The following is a 17430-nucleotide window of genomic DNA, read 5'->3' as shown; positions in this document are numbered from 1 at the left end:
GGAGGCACACAGGACAGTCACAGCAGGATGAGCTTCCTCAGCATGAGCCACACAAAATAAGGAATTCCACCATGCAAAAAAACCACCCCAGTTTAAAATAATGTTATGCTAGAATACATAACAATGTATTCTAACACCAACAGAATACATAGGGGGATGCAATTATTTTGGTAAAACTGCAATTCACTGGTGTGTCCTACTGCCCGCCCAGGTGAGTTCTAGGCAGTGACACACCCTGTCCACACCTGGGCAGATGCTGTGGTCATCCCATGTGCATGTTCCCCAGAATGAGCACAAGAACCCAGCACCGCTTGTTCTGGGCTTTCACCCCCTGGAACAGAGGAAGGCAGCCCTGCCACCATTTCCCAGACAGTTTAACCCCACCCAGCCACCTGCCCTGCCACCACTTCCCCAAAAGTCACCTCTTGCTCGGGGTCAGCAGTGCAGGGGAGGCCAAAACTAAAACTAAACTTTTGTTGGGGTTTTGCCTCAGTTCCCTTTCAACCAGACCAGTTCACAAACTGCTCCAAGGGTGAGAGCAGCTCAGGCACAAGGAAACAGAGATGACAAGAGTCATTTCTACCTGCAGATGTCCCAGCTGCAAACCTGCACCTGCCCAGGAGCCACAGCCTGTGCTAGCAGGGAAAGAGCCCACTCGTGCAGGTACAGGGGAGCACAGGACACCTCTGATCATCCACACTGCCAGAAACAAACCTGCACACACAACCCAAGGGAAGAAATGAACACACGGTCCCAATATTGTTGGTGCTGAAAGTAGCCACCATGTCCTTCACCAGCCCAGGGTTTTCCCACAGCCTCGGTGGGAGCTGGGAGGAAGCTCAGGGCACAGCCTGAGCCCCATCTCCTGCAGGGAATCCTGTGAGACAACAGCTTAAATAACCACTTCATATTCTGTAAAGATAACTCAGTCTTGGACAGCTCACAAATTCTGCTCCTACTTAACACGCATAAATACTCCATGTAACAGAAATTAGCAGTAAAACCTTGTACTCTTTCTGAAATCCCTTTGTTAGGTAGAAAAAAAACATATACATATATATATGGGTTTTCAGGTTTTCATTTATAAGCTTCAACTTGTGGAGCAGAGCAGTGATCCAATGGAGGTTCTGAACAGCAGACATCAACTTCCAGCTACCAACCATTTCCACAAGCTTTTCCTTTAAAGACTTATACATGACCCTACAATATTACAATGCATTCTTCACAGATTGCAGAATTTCAAATTACTATTTGCTGTAATGAGCAGGGATGGAAGCCAAGGTAAGATCCACAAAGACTCCAAACCCAGCTCCAGAGGCCACCCTGAACCAGCACCTGATCTCCCAGGTTCAGTTGCCAACACATGTGGGAACCAGAGGGAACCTCTGCAGCCCAGTGGGAATTCAGCTGAGGAATAAATGAGAAGCCTCAAAACCTCACAGTTGTTGGAATTTTACAAGTGTCAAATAATAATATTGCTAAGCTCCGAGAAGTAAATGACACATTAATGCCAAAACCTCAGGAAACTGCCCCTCACAGTACACAGAAAATAAAAGAAACACTATTAAAACCCATTAACTTTTACTAAGAAACTTAATTCAGAACTTTCTGTAGCATTTGGTTCAGAAAAGTTTTCCAATGCTTCATTTATCTGTCTTCAGTAGTTCCTTAGATTTTTCATCCAACACTACAAAGTTCTTTCAGTGTAAATTTTTAGAAAACTCTCATTGACTCGTGAAATGAAACAAACCAAAATACCCTGAACAGGAACTTTTTCATTATTCACAGATCTGCTCCTATCTATGAAATCATCATTTCCTGCTGTAAAATATACTCACCCTCTTCCTATGCTCTAAAAATAGTCCCTACTTGATTTGATAGCTCTAGCAGCATGTGGCCAACTTTTCTAGTCAGTTTTATTTCTTGTTCCTCTTCAGAGTTAGTTTTGTCTTTAATAATTACCATGAAAGTAAATATGTTCGCAATTCCTAACATAAATGTTTCATCCTTCTGTGGATCCTTCTGTCAGGAAGGAGAACATAATTGGAGCAAAAATATGTTGAGACCCTTCATGATTATCAATCTGTGATAAAAGACACTGCAAGGGACAAAAAAAAATCACCCCACCCCTGGTCTTTGTGTTGATCATTACAGTGCAAAACTTTAATCAGACAGTTAAAGGTTAACTCAAAGCAGGAAGAAAAAAAAAAAAAGCAAGTCAATGAGAAAGGGGGAAAAGAAAGAAGGAAGAGTACAAAAGTAGACATATGGATGTCTGGGGAGAAGGGTGATTAAATCCCCCATAAATCTCACATACCAAGAGGTAAGATATTTTGCCTAAATTCCCAGAGGCAACACAATTCAGTCCCATATCTGGGACTTGAAAGGATGATCATCTCCATATACAATAAGGCTGCCATGAAGGACAAGAGCTGGAGCTGCATGTGGGGGCATGGATTTCCCTTGGCACACTGAAAGCTTTCAGTGTTGTGTTCAACTGGAGCTGATGGGTGAATTTTTAGGTAGATAAATTTGAATTGCCTGACCTGGAACTTTTGCTGGGACAGGAACATTAATCCTCACTCATCTGCTGATGAACGAAAGGGGGAAAACAAGCAATCTTGGACAGCTACTCTGTCTTTCAACAGCTGCCTTTCAGATAAATCAGTTATATAAAAAAAATAAATACTAGTGTGGTCTTAAGATGCAAGACAAGAGACCAACTTTCACTTTTTAAACTGGGGAGAAAAAATGTCTGTTAACTGAACTCATGATTTATCTTGTATCCAACGGGTCAGAGCTTGGAACAAAAGGAGTTTGAGAACTGAACAAGCACCGATTGTCACTCAGGGCAAGTTCTACTTCAAAGGGTAAAGCCCAGAAGGAAACTGCTCTTGTGTGCTGCCCACGTGCTGCACAGTTAATGCTGTAGGGCTCTTCTGCCCCCCAAGAGCACATCCCCGAGTCCCTGTGGCACCTGGGAAAAGGGCAGAAAGTGTGATGTAACTGTGCCAACTCTGTGACCTGCTGGGCAGTAGAGAAACCCAAGTGCTTTTGAAATGACTGAGCCAGTATTTCCCAGTTCCACGCTGCTCGCTCTCCCCACTCCAGGTGTTTTTACAACTGGGGAGGGCAGGCAGAGAGAGAGAGGTGCTGAGAAATCGGAACTGTGCTCAAGTGTTCAAACCTTTCCTTCACTGGAACAAGCTTTTCGAAGTGATTAGTCATCCCCACAAGCATTTCCCAACAAACTGCATCAACAGCAACGGGAAAACCCCCGGACTCAGCCCCGACTCAGCCCCGGCTCAGAATTTCTGGGCGATTACTCAGGGGATGAGGAGGTTTTAGCCTGGCAAAGGCAGCAGCAGTTTCCTCCTCTGCCTCCTTTGTAGGGCCGGCTGCCCCGGGCAGGCCCTGACTCACATTTCACAGAGCAGGGAGGGGGGGCCCGCCTCTGAAAACACTGCAACACATTTTTCCAGCCCAGATATTTCCAGCGATCCCGTTCCCAGAGCCGCCCCACACACAGCTCCACAGGCACCAACACTCCGAACCGCAGGGAGGATCGGGGGGGCTTCACCTTCCCCCTCCAGCACAGGCTGACCCCAGGGAAAATCCAGGAGCACGTGTAAAACGTGTTTTCCATCAGCTTATCCCACAGGAGTGCAGTGGGATATGGAATAAGGACAGGAGGGACCTGTGGCAGAGGGCAGGATGCACAGGACCACCCTCAGCAGCAGGGCAGCTCCAAGCCCAAGGGAACAATTTAGCTCCTCTTTAGGTCTTTCCCAAATTCATCTATGGCACTCCAGTGCTCCCACACCTGCCTCCTGCCTGGGAAGTCAAAGCCAGGCATCACAGAAACTCTTCCCAGGAAAGCTGAGTGACATGCACAAAAAAAAAGAGGATTAAATTCTCAAACAAGGTTTGTTATTCATCTCCACTGTTGATCTTTAATTTCAAAGGTGAAAATCCCTGCTGGGCTGGGATTTTCATTAACACTCCCTGCCCTTGAGGTCTCCCTGCACAGCACATTCCTTTGGTGACAGAATAGTATCAGCTGGATCACCACAGTAGGGAGGGGGAAAAAAACCCAAAACCCACACTCTGCACCCTCCCACCTGTACAAAATCTAGTAGTAAGGAGCTTGTACCCCATTAGTCCCAGTAGCAACCACAAACACACCTCCAGGTGTAGGGCAGTGCTCTGACAACACTCAATTAGAAAATGAGAATTTTCTTGCCATCTCAGCTGAGTGGAAAGTCAGCAGTAATGATGAGGAACATAGACAAATTAATTATTCAAGCCAGACTTCCCATCACAGGTGCTTATTTGGGGGTTTAAGCTCCAGTAGCTCAGGGCAGAGGCACCTCACCCAGGTAAGATGTGCACAGTGGCACAACCAGGACTGTCCCCCTCCGGGGATGGAGTCAAAGGCTGGAAGAAGGCAATAAAACTGGTAGATGAAAAATAATGGTATTACCATATGGTAACTAGGGCAGAAGACAAATTCTTGGCTGTGAGGGTGGTGAGACCCTGGCACAGGCTGCCCAGAGCAGCTGTGGCTGCTGCATCCCTCCAAGTGTCCAAGGCAAACTTGGGCAGGGCTCAGAGCAACCTGGAATAGTGGAAGGGGATGGAACAAGATGGACTTTAAGGTCCCTTCCAAGCCAAACCATTCCATGATTCTGTGATCCTATACCCAGAGTACAACCCTACTGGGATCCCCAGGGGCTGCAGGAGGAGTTCCCAGGTGCTGTCACACCTTAACCCCCCAGCCCTTGCAAGTCAAACAGGGGAAGGGGAACACAACCCACGACCATCTGATGCACACTGACGTTTGCAGCCACCTTCCGTGGCAATGCCACCCTGCAGGGAACAGAACACAACAGGCAGGTGTCTCATTCTGAAACTGGAAAGGACATGCACCCTCTTGACCATGACAGGCAGCGAGTCACCTGCAGCCAGTGGGGTCAAGTGGGTGCCACAAGAGCCCTGCACAAGCAGGCCCTCCCTCAGCACCTGGCTGTGCCTCCTGTTCCCACTCAGAACTGGCACTCATCACTCTGCCATCCCCAGCAGGGCAGGCCTCAAGGAGAGCCAATGAATCAAAGAGTGTCCTCTCTTTCAAAGACTGCAAACAGGCTTTTCCACATTCACCAGCTCTGTGCTACAATAGGGTGCAGTCCAGCAAACATCGATTTTGGGGACAATTATCAGCCTCAGCAGCTCTGAACCTCCTGCTGCTCAGCTCCCTGTGTAAGCAATCCCTCTCTGGTGCCACAGATATATCAACAGAACCCTGCCAGACCAGACTGTAGAGCTGATCCACCCCACAACACCTCCACCCCTTTCTGCCTCCCGCACACACAACAGCCTGTGACTCTACACAGGAACTTGTCAGGAGTTCAAAGTACAACCTGAGACACCTCACAGATCAGGCAGACCTTACTGTGGTATAAAATGAAAAAAAAACTCCACATGTAAACCTAATCCATATTCAAATTTAACTATAGTAAAAGAGACAAGAAAATTAACCATTTAAAAAAAATTCTCAGGGAAAAAGACTAAATATCTGCAAGTCTTAAAACTACACAAGGGGATTTCAGCCCTTGCACCCTTCAGATCTAAGTTATGAGTACCAAGTTATGTTTATCAGTACTTGAAGTATGACTGAAAATGTCATCCTCCACCAGCATTAGCCTATTTAAAACCATTAACTCCAGCCTCTCACCCAAATACTTCCTTTATCCAGGCTTGTATCTTTCATAGTAGCAAAATTAAAATTTTAACACTGTATCCCTAGTCTCTTGACAACCTGGCACGGGCAAAAAGTGGGGCAGGTACGTGGGAGCTGAGGAGTTAACCAGGCCACAAAAGAGTACACTCACTTCAGATCTGATTAAGCGGGGCAGTCACAAAAACAGAGGTCAACATCAGAAAATATTTTGTGAGTCATGAGGAGAGATTACTCACCATGCACTATTCAACTTACTCATCACAGTGTGGCACGGCGAGCACGGCTCACCACGGCTTCATTAGGGCACCGTGGCCTTTCCTTTGAGGCGGAGGAAGGCGGGGGAAGGAGCCGCACTTTCAGTTTTGTGTGGAAGCCAGTGGGAGGCTGGAGCTGCACCGCCGCCGCCGCTCTCTCTCCTCCCACGGCCCTAATTAGACTCGGAGGGAAATACATGTTTCACATCAGCCACCCCGGTTCTTTTAGCATCCCAACAAGCGCTGGGTCGTCAGCCGGGCTATTATCCGGACTCAGCAGTTTGGAGAGACCCCGCTTTTCCTATTATACACGAAATAAGCAGCAACCCAGAAATAAAGAGACACGGTATTAATCCAGGCGTCCATTAATAGGGGGGACCAGCCTCGTATGCAGCAACACCGACGCTGCTAATTTAAGGTGTAGTAAGAGCATAAAAATAGCCAAGTTACTCAAGGCAGGGTTACGTCACACCACGGAGCCCGGGCACGCAGCGGGTTCACACTACAGAGCCTCGGATGTTGGGAAAGATGACTCCCTGCCACTGCTGCTGCTCTCACCAAAAATAACCAGCCGGGACCGTGAGTTTCCCGTTCCCGTTTCCTACAACTCTCCTCGAAAAACACATCTCACAGAGTACAACAGGAAGCAACCAGAACGCTGCTAAATAAAACTCATTGAAGAGTGGTGTGGTTTTTTTCGCTCCTCTCAGCTATCCCACCTTGCTTCCTCGGAACCACGAGCGGTGAAACGAAGAAATGTTCTGCATACGTCAAAGCGAGCCGAGCTCTCCGGCAGCTCGGGGCCGCGCCAGCGCGGGGAAAGCGCGGCTGCAGTTCAGCAGAGCACGGTGTCAGCAGGCCAAGCGCTGCCACGGACACAGGGATTTGTTTGCAGAGCCCCAGGGCTCAGCCGCAGCCGCGGCCAGCGCCGGGGCGTGCGTGTGTGCGAGCACGCCTCGGCCGCCGCGCTCCGCTCCCCGGAGCTGGGGCCGCGATGCTGCTCGGCTCCAAGTGAAACATCCATCCACTCGGGAATTACTCTGGAAAAGCTGGCAGTGCCAAGCGGACGGCTTAATGGCAGGATGTTTGGGGGTTTGTGGTATTTCTCAGTACATGGAGGGGATCACACCCCCTCCCCCCACCACCACCCCCATCCGCTGCATTTCTGGTTAACTGAGAAGAAATTGTATTTATTCTGCCATGCTCAAAAACAGCTGCTTAAGTTTTCCCAAATCGACGAAATCCTTGTTTCCCACGCTGCAAAACATACGTTTCACCCTTAAAAATAAAGGGCGGGGGGGGTTCGGTTTTTCGGTTTCTAAGCCTGTAGGAATCTCTGTGAACAGACATAAAACCATCCCTCCCTCCCAGGACAATCCCTATCCCGCGTAATCTTTAACCTCCGCTTCACAACCCGCTCGGGGAGGAGGGTGCGGGGCGGGAGAGGTTAGACACGAGTTAATATTTGGCGAGGAAAACCGAACCCGGTCATCGCTTGTACTTTCAGTTTCTGACATTTGAGCGGAGCGCGCGCCCGCCAACACTGACAGAGCTGCCCAAACAGGAAAGGCTGCGTTTAACCAGTGTGTGCTGGGAGACACGCCGGGAGCAGCACGCCAGCCTGCATGGAGGATGTTTTGGAAAGGCACAGCTACAGCAGCAGCCCCGAAAGGCAGGCGGCAGATAGGAGCAGGCAGCCGTCTCCCCCTGCCACGAGCGATATATTCCTAATCACTCACACACGCCAAAGAGAGCAACAACATCAGCAGTATCAGCTGCCCCAGCCTGTGCGTCCCAGCGTGTTCTCGCCGGGAAACGGCTCACGTACAACAGCACAGCCTGGAACGCAGGGATAATCAACAGTGCCTGCGCCAAGTAAACATATAGAGAGACGTTCTGCCTCTGCAAACTGTGCTCCGACGGGCTACATGCAGTAGGGAGACAAATTGCTCAAGGGCTGGTAAGAAGCCTACACGCATCCAAAAATACCCTCCCCCGAGCCTTTTGCCTCTTGTGGGATTGTCACCAATTTGAACGTGGACATTGTTTATCAAGGTCACACATCGCTCGTCCGGGCTCGGGAGAAAGTCAGGCAAGTTAAGGAAAAACGCCGCTCGGTAGCTAAGCAAGGACAAGTGACATTTTATTTGGAAGCACAAGGACTGCGGCTGGCTCGAATTCTGCTCGGGATAAATAAAAGGGGAGCTCCAAGGGCACGGCTAGAGGGGAACTGGCGGCAGCCCCAGACACCAGCGCTGCCTCCAGACCCACAGCCCCCGCTGGCCGCTGTTTATTCCCACTCTGCGGCTGGCCCTGCGGGTCCCCACGACCACCCGAGGCCGTCCATAATTTAAGCGCTATTTCCCCATCCAGAATCCCTGGATTCCACCCCGCTCGCAGCAGCACCGGTTATTAACCAGTTACACCAGCCCAGCGCGAGGAAAACACGAAAACTTTTCATTAACCAGTCCTCCTCCTCCCCGCCCTTCGGCTCAGTCAACCAATTATAAAATGAAATTGGGGATTTGACTTCCAGGCGAGCAGCGGCGGCACCCGGGGCCGGGGCTCCGGGGGGGGGGGGGGGGGGGTTGTTCCCGCACGGGGGGCGATCATCCCGATGGATCCCGGGAAGGGTCAGCGCTGAGGGATCGCCCGGCGGGTGCCAGGGCCGGGGCAGGGCCGGGGGCGCTGACAGGGCGCGGGACAGGTGCGGGGCCGGGCCATACTCACGTAGACGGGCAGCGGCCAGGGGTACACGGCGGGCTCGGCTCCCACGGGCGACTTCAGCCGCAGCTCCAGCCTCTCGCCCATGTCGGCAGCCGGAGGACGAGGCGGCGGCGGCCCCGCACCATGCTAGAGGGGCCGGCCGGGGCGGGGTGCGGCGGCCGGGCCGGGCCGGGGGCGTGGGCGCGGTGCGGCGGGCGGGGGGCGGCGGGAGCGGCGGGGAGGGGCGGCCGGTGCCGGGGGGGCGGCGGGTCCCGTCCCTCCCTCTATTGTCGTTGGCGGCTCGCGGGGCTCTCGGGCGCCGCCGCCATCTTGGGCCGGCGTGAGGCGAAGCACAATGAGGCGCCGGGGCCGGGCCGGGCCGGGCCCGAGCGACGCGACAGACGCGGGGAGGGGGCGGGCGGGGAGAGGGGCGGGCGCGGCCCCGCGGTCCCTCCCCCCGTCCCTTCCCTTCCCTTCCCTTCCCTCCCCTCCCCTCCCCTCCCCTCCCCTCCCTCCCGCCCTCCCCCCTGTCCTCAGCTGCCCCCGCACCGCGCGCGCTCCCGCGGCCTCCCCTCCGCGCGCGGGATGCGGGCGGGGATCGCGTGCCACGGGGGTGGCACCTGGGACACCAGAGCAGGACGGGCTGCGGTGTGACACGCGTGTGACAAGGTCGAGGGTGGCACCTGGCACACCAGAGCAGGACGGGCTGCGGTGTGACACGCGTGTGACAAGGTCGAGGGTGGCACCTGGCACACCAGAGCAGGACGGGCTGCGGTGTCGCACACATGTGACACAGGGGTGGCACCCAGGGTGCGATGGCAGGACGGGCTGCAGTGTGACGTGCGTGTGACAGGGCCAGGGTGGTACATGGGCATACAAGAGCAGGATGGGCTGCAGTGTCACATGCATGTGTTGGGGTGAAGGTGGCACATGGGCACAGGAAGGGACTAACCACATTGTCACATGTGAGTGACAAGGTGAGGTTGGCACATGGGACCAGGAGGTATTGTAGTGTGACACATGTGACAAGGCCAAGGGTGGCACATGGGAATAAGACAGGCCATATCTTCACAAGTATGACAGGGCAAGGGTGGCCATGGCACTCAGGGTCTGTGTAAGGGTGGAGCACCCAGGTGACAGCACAAGGCTGGGACCCTCCATGTGATAGCGTGGGGCTGGCACAAGGCACTCAGGGAGATGCCAGGCTGGAACCCTGTTACGACACAGCAAGGGTGGCTTATGGAACCCGGTGGTGCCACAAACGTGTGGCAAGGCAAAGGTGGGACCCTCTACATGACAGCACCAGGCTGGCATGGGACATTCATGTAGCCTTGCAGGGCTGGGCTACCGTGTGGTGGTGCAAAGCTGTCACATATATGATGGCACAGGGCTGGCACACTTTGATGGCACAGGGCTGGCACACTCGTGTGAGGCCAGACTATGCTCATATGCTCACTGGACCAAGCCCATGTGGCTCCTGGTGCAAAGTCTGCACACAAGTGACGTGTGAGCTTCACCTGGCATCACAGGTCACAGTCACTGTCATGGGGGGCTGTGTCACACGGGGGGACACAGAGACACACACATTGTGCATGCCAGGCTGTGCAAGGGGCTCCACACAGCTCCAGGGAGGAGTTTTATTGCCATGGGGGAGCACAGCTGAGCCCTTGTGTGCAGCGGTGTCCAGCGGGGACAACAGGACAGCGGGACGGGGGATGGAGGGACATGGGCACGGGCTCCATCAGCCACAGACACCAAGCACTGGGTGCCGAGAGCAGCGTCGGAACCTACAGCCTTACAACACGGTGTAACGTGGGAGTAGGACTTAGTGCACCCCAGTCGGGCAGTGACAGAACCTGGAAGTGTCCTTGGGTGGGGGCTGGGAGCGGTGACACCGTCCTGCATATCCATAATGGCCCGTGATGGGCTCAGTGACAGCATTTTGCATGTCTATAGGTGCTCGCAGAGCTAGGTGACACCGTTTGTATGTCTATAGGTGCCCAGCTGGGCAATAAATTCAGGCCAGAACTTCCTCCTCCACAGTCTTTCCAGTTATAATTCCCCTCTTCTAGAGATATGCACATGTCCTGGGGTACAGGGACATCTGGGGGCCCTGCCACCCTGTTCTGGGGCATGGGGATATCTCAGTGTCCCATGATCCTGCTCTACCACCCTGCCATGGGTTACTGAGACATTTTTGGAGGCTCTGCCACCCTGTCCTGGGACCTGAGGGTATCTGTGTGCCTGCCCTGGGTTCTGGGAACATTTGGGGACTTTGGCACCCTGCCCTGCACTCCGAGGGAAGAGCACCCAGCACCAGCACAGCACCCACCCCCTCCCTGTCGCAGCTGCTCGCCCTGCACTGCCAGAGGAGGCCAGGGGACAGTGACACTGTGCCAGGTGCCATGCTCCATCCGAGGGCTGGAAGAGCAGCTGGGAGCCAGTGTATGCTGGGGATGAGCATCCCTGCAGGACAAGTACCCATAGCCCAGCTGGGCATGGGTGAGCCCAGGCTCTGACCTACAGCCAGGTCCGGCAGAGCCAAATGGTACCTGGAAGGAAAACCAGTCCTTCCCCATCAAACTGGTGGTGGAAGTGGTGCTGGGAACTGCTGCCCTGCGATGCCAATGTGGGCTGGGAACTTTCCCCCCTGTGGTTCCTCACTTTCTCAGCCAAAGACAAGTAAACATAGCTTGGGACAGGATGCTTTTGCCATCTGGCTCTCCTGGCTGTTGTCCCCAGTTTATTAATCCCATCATTCTTTTATTCTGTTGGAGAGGATGTGGCTCAGCCATGCTGGGGAAGCTGGGGGCCATGGAACTCAACTTTGGTGCCTCTGTGTTGGTGCCATCACATCCACTCTGCTCCTGCTCTGGGATGTGGCTCTAGGGCCAGGCAAAGCCTCCTGCATTCAGTGAACCTCTGCAAATCCTTTGGGATTGAGATGTGGCATGGAGACATCCAGTGTTTGGGCTGAAAACTGGCATTGTGGTTGGGGTCACTGCCTGTGGCCCTGTGCTCCACAGGAAGGCAGGGAATGCACCGTGCCTGAAATGCATCCAGAGCCTACGAGTGTCAGAGCGGGACATTCCCTGCAGAGGGATTCTGTACATTATTTAACACCTGGATTTCCTGACAGGTCTCTGCTTTCAGCACAGACAGGAGCGGTTTACTGGGGGCAGCTGCACAGCTCTGTGATGGGGGCTGGGATGTGCCCCTGCTGCTGTGGCCATGGCTGCTCCCTTAACCAGGAACCACTCTAAACTCAAGTATCCACTCCCCTCTTTGTATCCTTTTTCTCCCCCTTAAATGTCTGTACGTGCAGAAAGCTCCATAGCTAGGAACACTTTTCTAAGGAAAACACTAAAATCATCAAGTCAGCAGTGCTTAAACTGCTCTGACTGCCTCTTAAATAATCAATTCATTTTTAATTAGCTTACCACAAAAATTCCATTAAATTTAAATAAATAGACATGGCAGGAGTTCTCCAAGGCACAGCGGGCTCCATTTAAAGAATTCTCTTTGAGTTCGTTAGGTTGGTCTTTAATCAGTTTGTCGTCCAAGTCCTTGTGTGGCCCAAGCAGGCTCCTGGGCTGCTAATAAAGAGTAATGGAAGCTTTCAGGATTTCCCAGATGAATCCAAACCATCTGGCCACCATGCAAGAGTTGAATGCTGGAACTGATGTCTCCTGGCAGGTAGTGGGGAGTGGGTCATTTTTGAAGCACCTGCCTGAATCAGGACATCCTTTCACTGATTTCTCTGAGTTTTCCATCTGGAAGAAGAGAAGGAAGCAAGGAAGGGCAGTGCCTTGGTTTCTGCTGGTTCAGTGAGCTGAACTGGCCCTTGAGAGATATAAGAATCCCCAAGACATGGGAGCCACTCTGTCCCTTTAGACAGCTCTGGATTTTTGCTTTTTTGCATGTCTTGGGGTTCTATAAGAAATCTTGGGAGGGACTTCTGACCAGAGCATGTAGTAACAGGACACAGGGAATGGCTTCCACTGCCAGAGGGCAGGGTTAGATGGGATTTTGGGAAATAATTCCTCCCTGTGAGGGTGGTGAGGCCCTGGCACAGGTTGTCCAGAGCAGAGAGGTTTCCCCTGGATCCCTGGAAGTGTCCAAGGCCAGGCTGGATGGGGCTCGGAGCAGCCTGGGATGCTGGGAGGTGTCCCTGCCTGTGGCATGGGTGGCTTTAAGAATCATTCCCTGGTTCTCTGCCCACTCACCCTGTGCTCTCCTGCAGCTCCTCTCTGTGCTGCACCAGGACACGCTGGGTGCTGCCAGGGGCCGATGCTTTCCCAGGGACATCAGACAGTGACCTGCAGCATTGACCCTTCCAGAGAATCAAGAATCCACTTCTAAATTGGCAGCAGCTGGATTTTTCTGGTGCAGAGGTTTGTGGGGGGAAGAGGTTCCCATCTCCTTCCCAGCTGCAGCTCCTGGCTCCATGCTAGCACAATTCAGAGCTGATTTTTTTTTTTTGCCACCACCAGATGAAGCAGTTTGGATAGGGAGAAATGGGGAAGCTCTGCACAGCTCTGTGCACACAACTCCACTCCTGTAGCACTAGAAAAGAGATTTTTCCCTGGCAAGAGTGTACAGTGGGAAGCTGGTGCCCACAGGCAGCTGGCACAGCCCCTCCGGCCCCGTTGCTCCCACACCCCACCTTTGTTCCCATACAGCCCCAGTCAGGGATCCCCTGAAATAGGAGTCCCAATTGTGCAGGTGTGGGAGGACACAGGGAGGGCCTTAATGCACCAAGGACACTGTGTACAAGCAGTGTTCTGACACTCCGTGCACAAAACATGTGCAAAGGCACCTCTGGGGCTCACCCCACACTGGGTTTACTCCACTTCGGTTGTGGGGTTGGCTTCTATTGTGTTCACGAGTCCATTGACCCTTGGGCAGGGCCAATGCTTGGCACAGGGGCTTGAGGAGCACATCAGCTCCTCTGATGTGCAACCTGCCTTCCAGCAACAGCTCATCTTCAGTATTGACCCAATTTAGGTGACAATAACAAGCTGGATCATGAGGCGGGTTAATGCAGGCAAGTTTGTTCCCATCAGATTAAATATCCCAACTGGAGCCCCTGTAGTGGCAGGGCAGGATGCTGGTGGTCCATAGCCCCAGGGATGGAGTCAGCTCCCTGCTCCAACACCCTGCTCTGCTGGCTGTATACAACTTCCCTTTCACTCATGCACAATGCCCCATGTGCAATTTTCTGAGCCCCACTTTAATTTCTTGGGGTCAATCCTGCATGGCACCAGGGAGTTTGCTCCCACATGATGGAGCAACATCTGTCCTTTCCATCTGTCCTGCCAACTCTGGGCCAAATCTCTCCAGGGATGCTCTGGCTGCAGTTGCCACAAAAACAAAATGATGCAAGTTTCCTCTGCACTGGGAGTCCTGTTGATATTGAGGACCTGAGGTGGGTGAGGCATCAAAGCCGTGCTGGTGCCAGCAGAGGTCCAGGCAGGTTAAAGCCACTTGTGGTTGTCAGTGTTCTCCTTTTGGTCCTGGAACGGGTCTCAAACTGGGTTTGAGCCAGTACTGGGAGCACTGTACATAAGGAACCGGAGCTCCAGATTCAGCAAGGAACGAGATGGACAAATCCAGGGACACTGCCTGTGCCAGGAACAGCTGATGGAAGAGGACTCACCTGCTGAACCCCAGGGAAGTTACCAGGAATGTTTTCACTGGAACACAATGGTTCTCTCCCACCCAGCCCTTGGGGATTGCCATCAGCTCTGCTTTGCCAGGGGAAAACAAACTCAATTTAGTCGTTTGAGGCTCGGCTGGAGCTTGAACCGCTCAGTGGTGCAGCCCCGGCTGTGTCAAACCCCACACTGCCGGAGAGCTTGTGGAGAGCCCCTGGTGCCGTCCAGGGAGCCTCTGCCCTGCCCTGGCTCCTGGAGGAGGGGACGGAGAGACCAAACCAGCTCCCATGGGCGGGCTGGGGTGTCCCTGCTGCTGCCTCCTACCTCTCTCACCCTTTTTGCGCCCTGTTTGGGGGCAGCCAGGGCTGGGCACATCCTGGCTCCATCTCACAAGCAGAGGGAGCGCAGTGCCCAGCTCTTCCCAGCCTCCACCCTGCCTGACCTCCCAATGTGGCACCTTTTGGGACGGATTCCAAGCATTTTATTAGATGTGGAATTTGTGAGCACGAGGCGGGCGTTTAACTCTCAGGCTGCATCCCCGCTCCATGACAGCTCCATCCCTGCTGTGTCCAACCCCGCGCCCCTGTTTCAGCAGGGGATGCGAGGGGACAAAGGCTCTGGCTGGGTGGGGGCGAGGGGACCGTGCCAGCCGCACGTGCAGCGGTGTCAGACCCAAGTCAGCCGCCCGGGACCCGGAGCGCCCGAAGGCAGCCACGGCACACGGAGCCTCCTGAATGGGTCCCTTGTCCCCGCAGCGCCGGCTGGCCACGTGTCCCACCCCGTGCCTGGCCCGCGGGGACACCGGCTGCCCCCACCCCTCAGCTCAGCCGTCACCCACACCCTAATGCGGGGGTGGGACCATGTTTGGGTCACCCATAATCCAAATGTGAGCACCCGTCACCTCCATTCAAAGATCACCCATCACTCTCAAACAGACAGAATTGACACATCACCCCAGCCCCACGCAGGGGGCACCCGGCACCCAAACGGGAACACATCGCCCCCATTCACCCATCACCCAAAAATGGGGCATCCATCGCCCCCGTCCCCCCAAAGGCGGGGCGTCCCTGCCCCCGATACAGGTCCCCACGAGTGTCCCGCCGTGTCCCCCCGGTTCTGCCGGGCCGCAGGCGCCACCTCGCGGGGACGAGCCGGGACAGGCGGAGCGGGGTCTGTGCCGGGGCAACGCGGACGTCGCGACAGCGGCACCCGAGGACAGGGCACCCGATAGGGTGATCCCAAAAAGGGCACCCCGGCATGGGGTAGCTGGATATGGGCATCCCAATAGGCACAGCCCACCACGGGCATCCCGGTAAAGACATTCCAACAGAGGCACCTCAATATGAGCACGCCAATATGGACACTGGGGCATGGGGCACCCCAGCATGATGCACCTCAAAACTGGCACCCCAAAATGGGCATCCTGTCGCGGACACCTTGGCATGGGGACTGCAATATCGGGGTTCCCCAATATGGGCATTCCACTGTTGTCACCAGGAGGCAGGACACCCTGACACACTCATGCTATCCTGAGCATCAAGGACAACCCAACACGGGACACCCCAAAAAAGGCATTCTGACACAGGCATCCCAATATGGGCGCCCACGCATGGGATGCCCCAATGCAAGCACCCCAAAATGGGCATCCCAAAATGGGTACCCCAGTATTGTCACCTGGGGACAGGACACCGTGGCACAGTCATCCCATCCTGGATGTCCCATAGAAGACACCCCAACATGGGATACCGCAAAAAGAACATCCTAGCATGGGATTCCTGGCAAGGACACTCCAACAAAGGCACCCCAATATGGGCATCCAGGCATGGGACACCCCAGAACGAGCACTCCAAAATGGACATCCTGTCATGGGATGACATGGCAACACTGGCTGGACCCTTAGAGGCTGAACGGTCCCGATTTCATGGTTCTTCCTTCAGATCAATTTACACAAAAATCATAATTAACATAACCAAGTACAACCTCTTTAAACCTCGCTGGGATGTGAAACCCATGGAATGCTCTGAGTGCCAGGAATGGGGGGGGAAAGCTCTTGGAAGCACTGCCATGGGGAAAAAACAAAAAGCAGCTCAGACCCAGGTTCATTGGGGATGTGATGGTTGGGATTGTGTTTTCCCACTGACACTGGGGCTCAGCAGCTCTCCCAAGGCACAGCATTCCTTAGGGATGCTCACTGTCAGCAGCTGGATATGCAGCTGGAGTGGGAAAATTCCTTCCCTGGGAATGTTGCCTGCATAAGTGCAACAGGGAAAACAGGAGGTGGCGTAATTTATTAAAAAAAAAAAAATCTGATCTGCAAAGGCCAAGAAAGACAAAAGCTGGGAATTTTAAGATTAAGGTCTCATCAATGGCAGCAATTAGCTTTAAAGCAATGCTCTTAATTAAAGGTGATCATAAGAGAATTCCAAACCCTTCAGCATTCCCTTCAGCAGGAAGAATAGTGAAAAAGTCAATCGTGTCCCAAATTCTATTTTTAAGGCTGAACTAAGTCAGGATACCTCAGGAGAAATCCCTGGAAATTTAGTTGGGAAGGATGAAGTCTTGGGCCCAAATCCATCTGTAGATGTTTCCCACAGCTCAGGGTGTTGTGTCTCCCAGCCTGGGCTTCCCTGCCTGGCCCTGTCCTGGGGGTGTGAGGGTGTGACAGTGTGATGGTGTGACAAAGTGACACTGTGACAGTGGTTGAGCTCCACTGCAAACTGGGTTAAAACAAGGGATTTTCACAAGGTTTTTGGGGATCCCCTCAGAGAGCAGCCCAGTCAGAAGCAGAGGGACAGTAGAGGGGACAGCGACAGCACAGGTGAGTACAGCCAGCCCTTCCCAACCACAGCCTCATCCTGGCAGCTGGATGTTCTCCACACCATGATGACTCCAGCAAACATAACTCTTCTCTTTGACTTTTACCCTTAAAAAGGGAAAGCTCCTGCAAAAGGGCTGATGTGTGCAGCTATTTCTGAATAAAACAAACACAACCCCCGGGCTCCTCTTTCTGCCCCGAGGGCAACACAAATAGCTGCAAAGCCCAGGCTGAAGGCAGAGAACAAAGGGAAAAACA

General features: G+C 53.5%; 1 protein-coding gene and 1 long non-coding RNA gene across 2 annotated transcripts in view; one reads left to right on the top strand and one right to left on the bottom strand.

Annotated features, from left to right (window-relative positions):
* The window catches only part of DOT1L (DOT1 like histone lysine methyltransferase), a 69504-nt gene extending 60486 nt beyond the window's left edge, over positions 1 to 9018 (bottom strand). Inside the window, exon 1 of the mRNA XM_062510117.1 lies at positions 8725 to 9018. Within this exon, the coding sequence (XP_062366101.1) occupies positions 8725 to 8805 (81 nt within the window). The 5' untranslated portion in view covers positions 8806 to 9018. The remainder of the gene's footprint in view (positions 1 to 8724) is intronic.
* LOC134054395 (uncharacterized) lies at positions 7487 to 8523 on the top strand. The gene is made up of 2 exons (XR_009934031.1): positions 7487 to 7954; positions 8050 to 8523. It is a non-coding gene; the product is annotated as an uncharacterized LOC134054395 (long non-coding RNA).
* Positions 9019 to 17430: the final 8412 nt, after the last annotated feature.

The sequence above is a fragment of the Cinclus cinclus genome, chromosome 28 (assembly GCF_963662255.1).
Source record: "Cinclus cinclus chromosome 28, bCinCin1.1, whole genome shotgun sequence".
Classification (NCBI taxonomy): Eukaryota; Metazoa; Chordata; class Aves; order Passeriformes; family Cinclidae; genus Cinclus; species Cinclus cinclus.
Note: the sequence above shows the minus strand (reverse complement) of the source record. Positions and strands in the feature narration are given on the sequence as shown.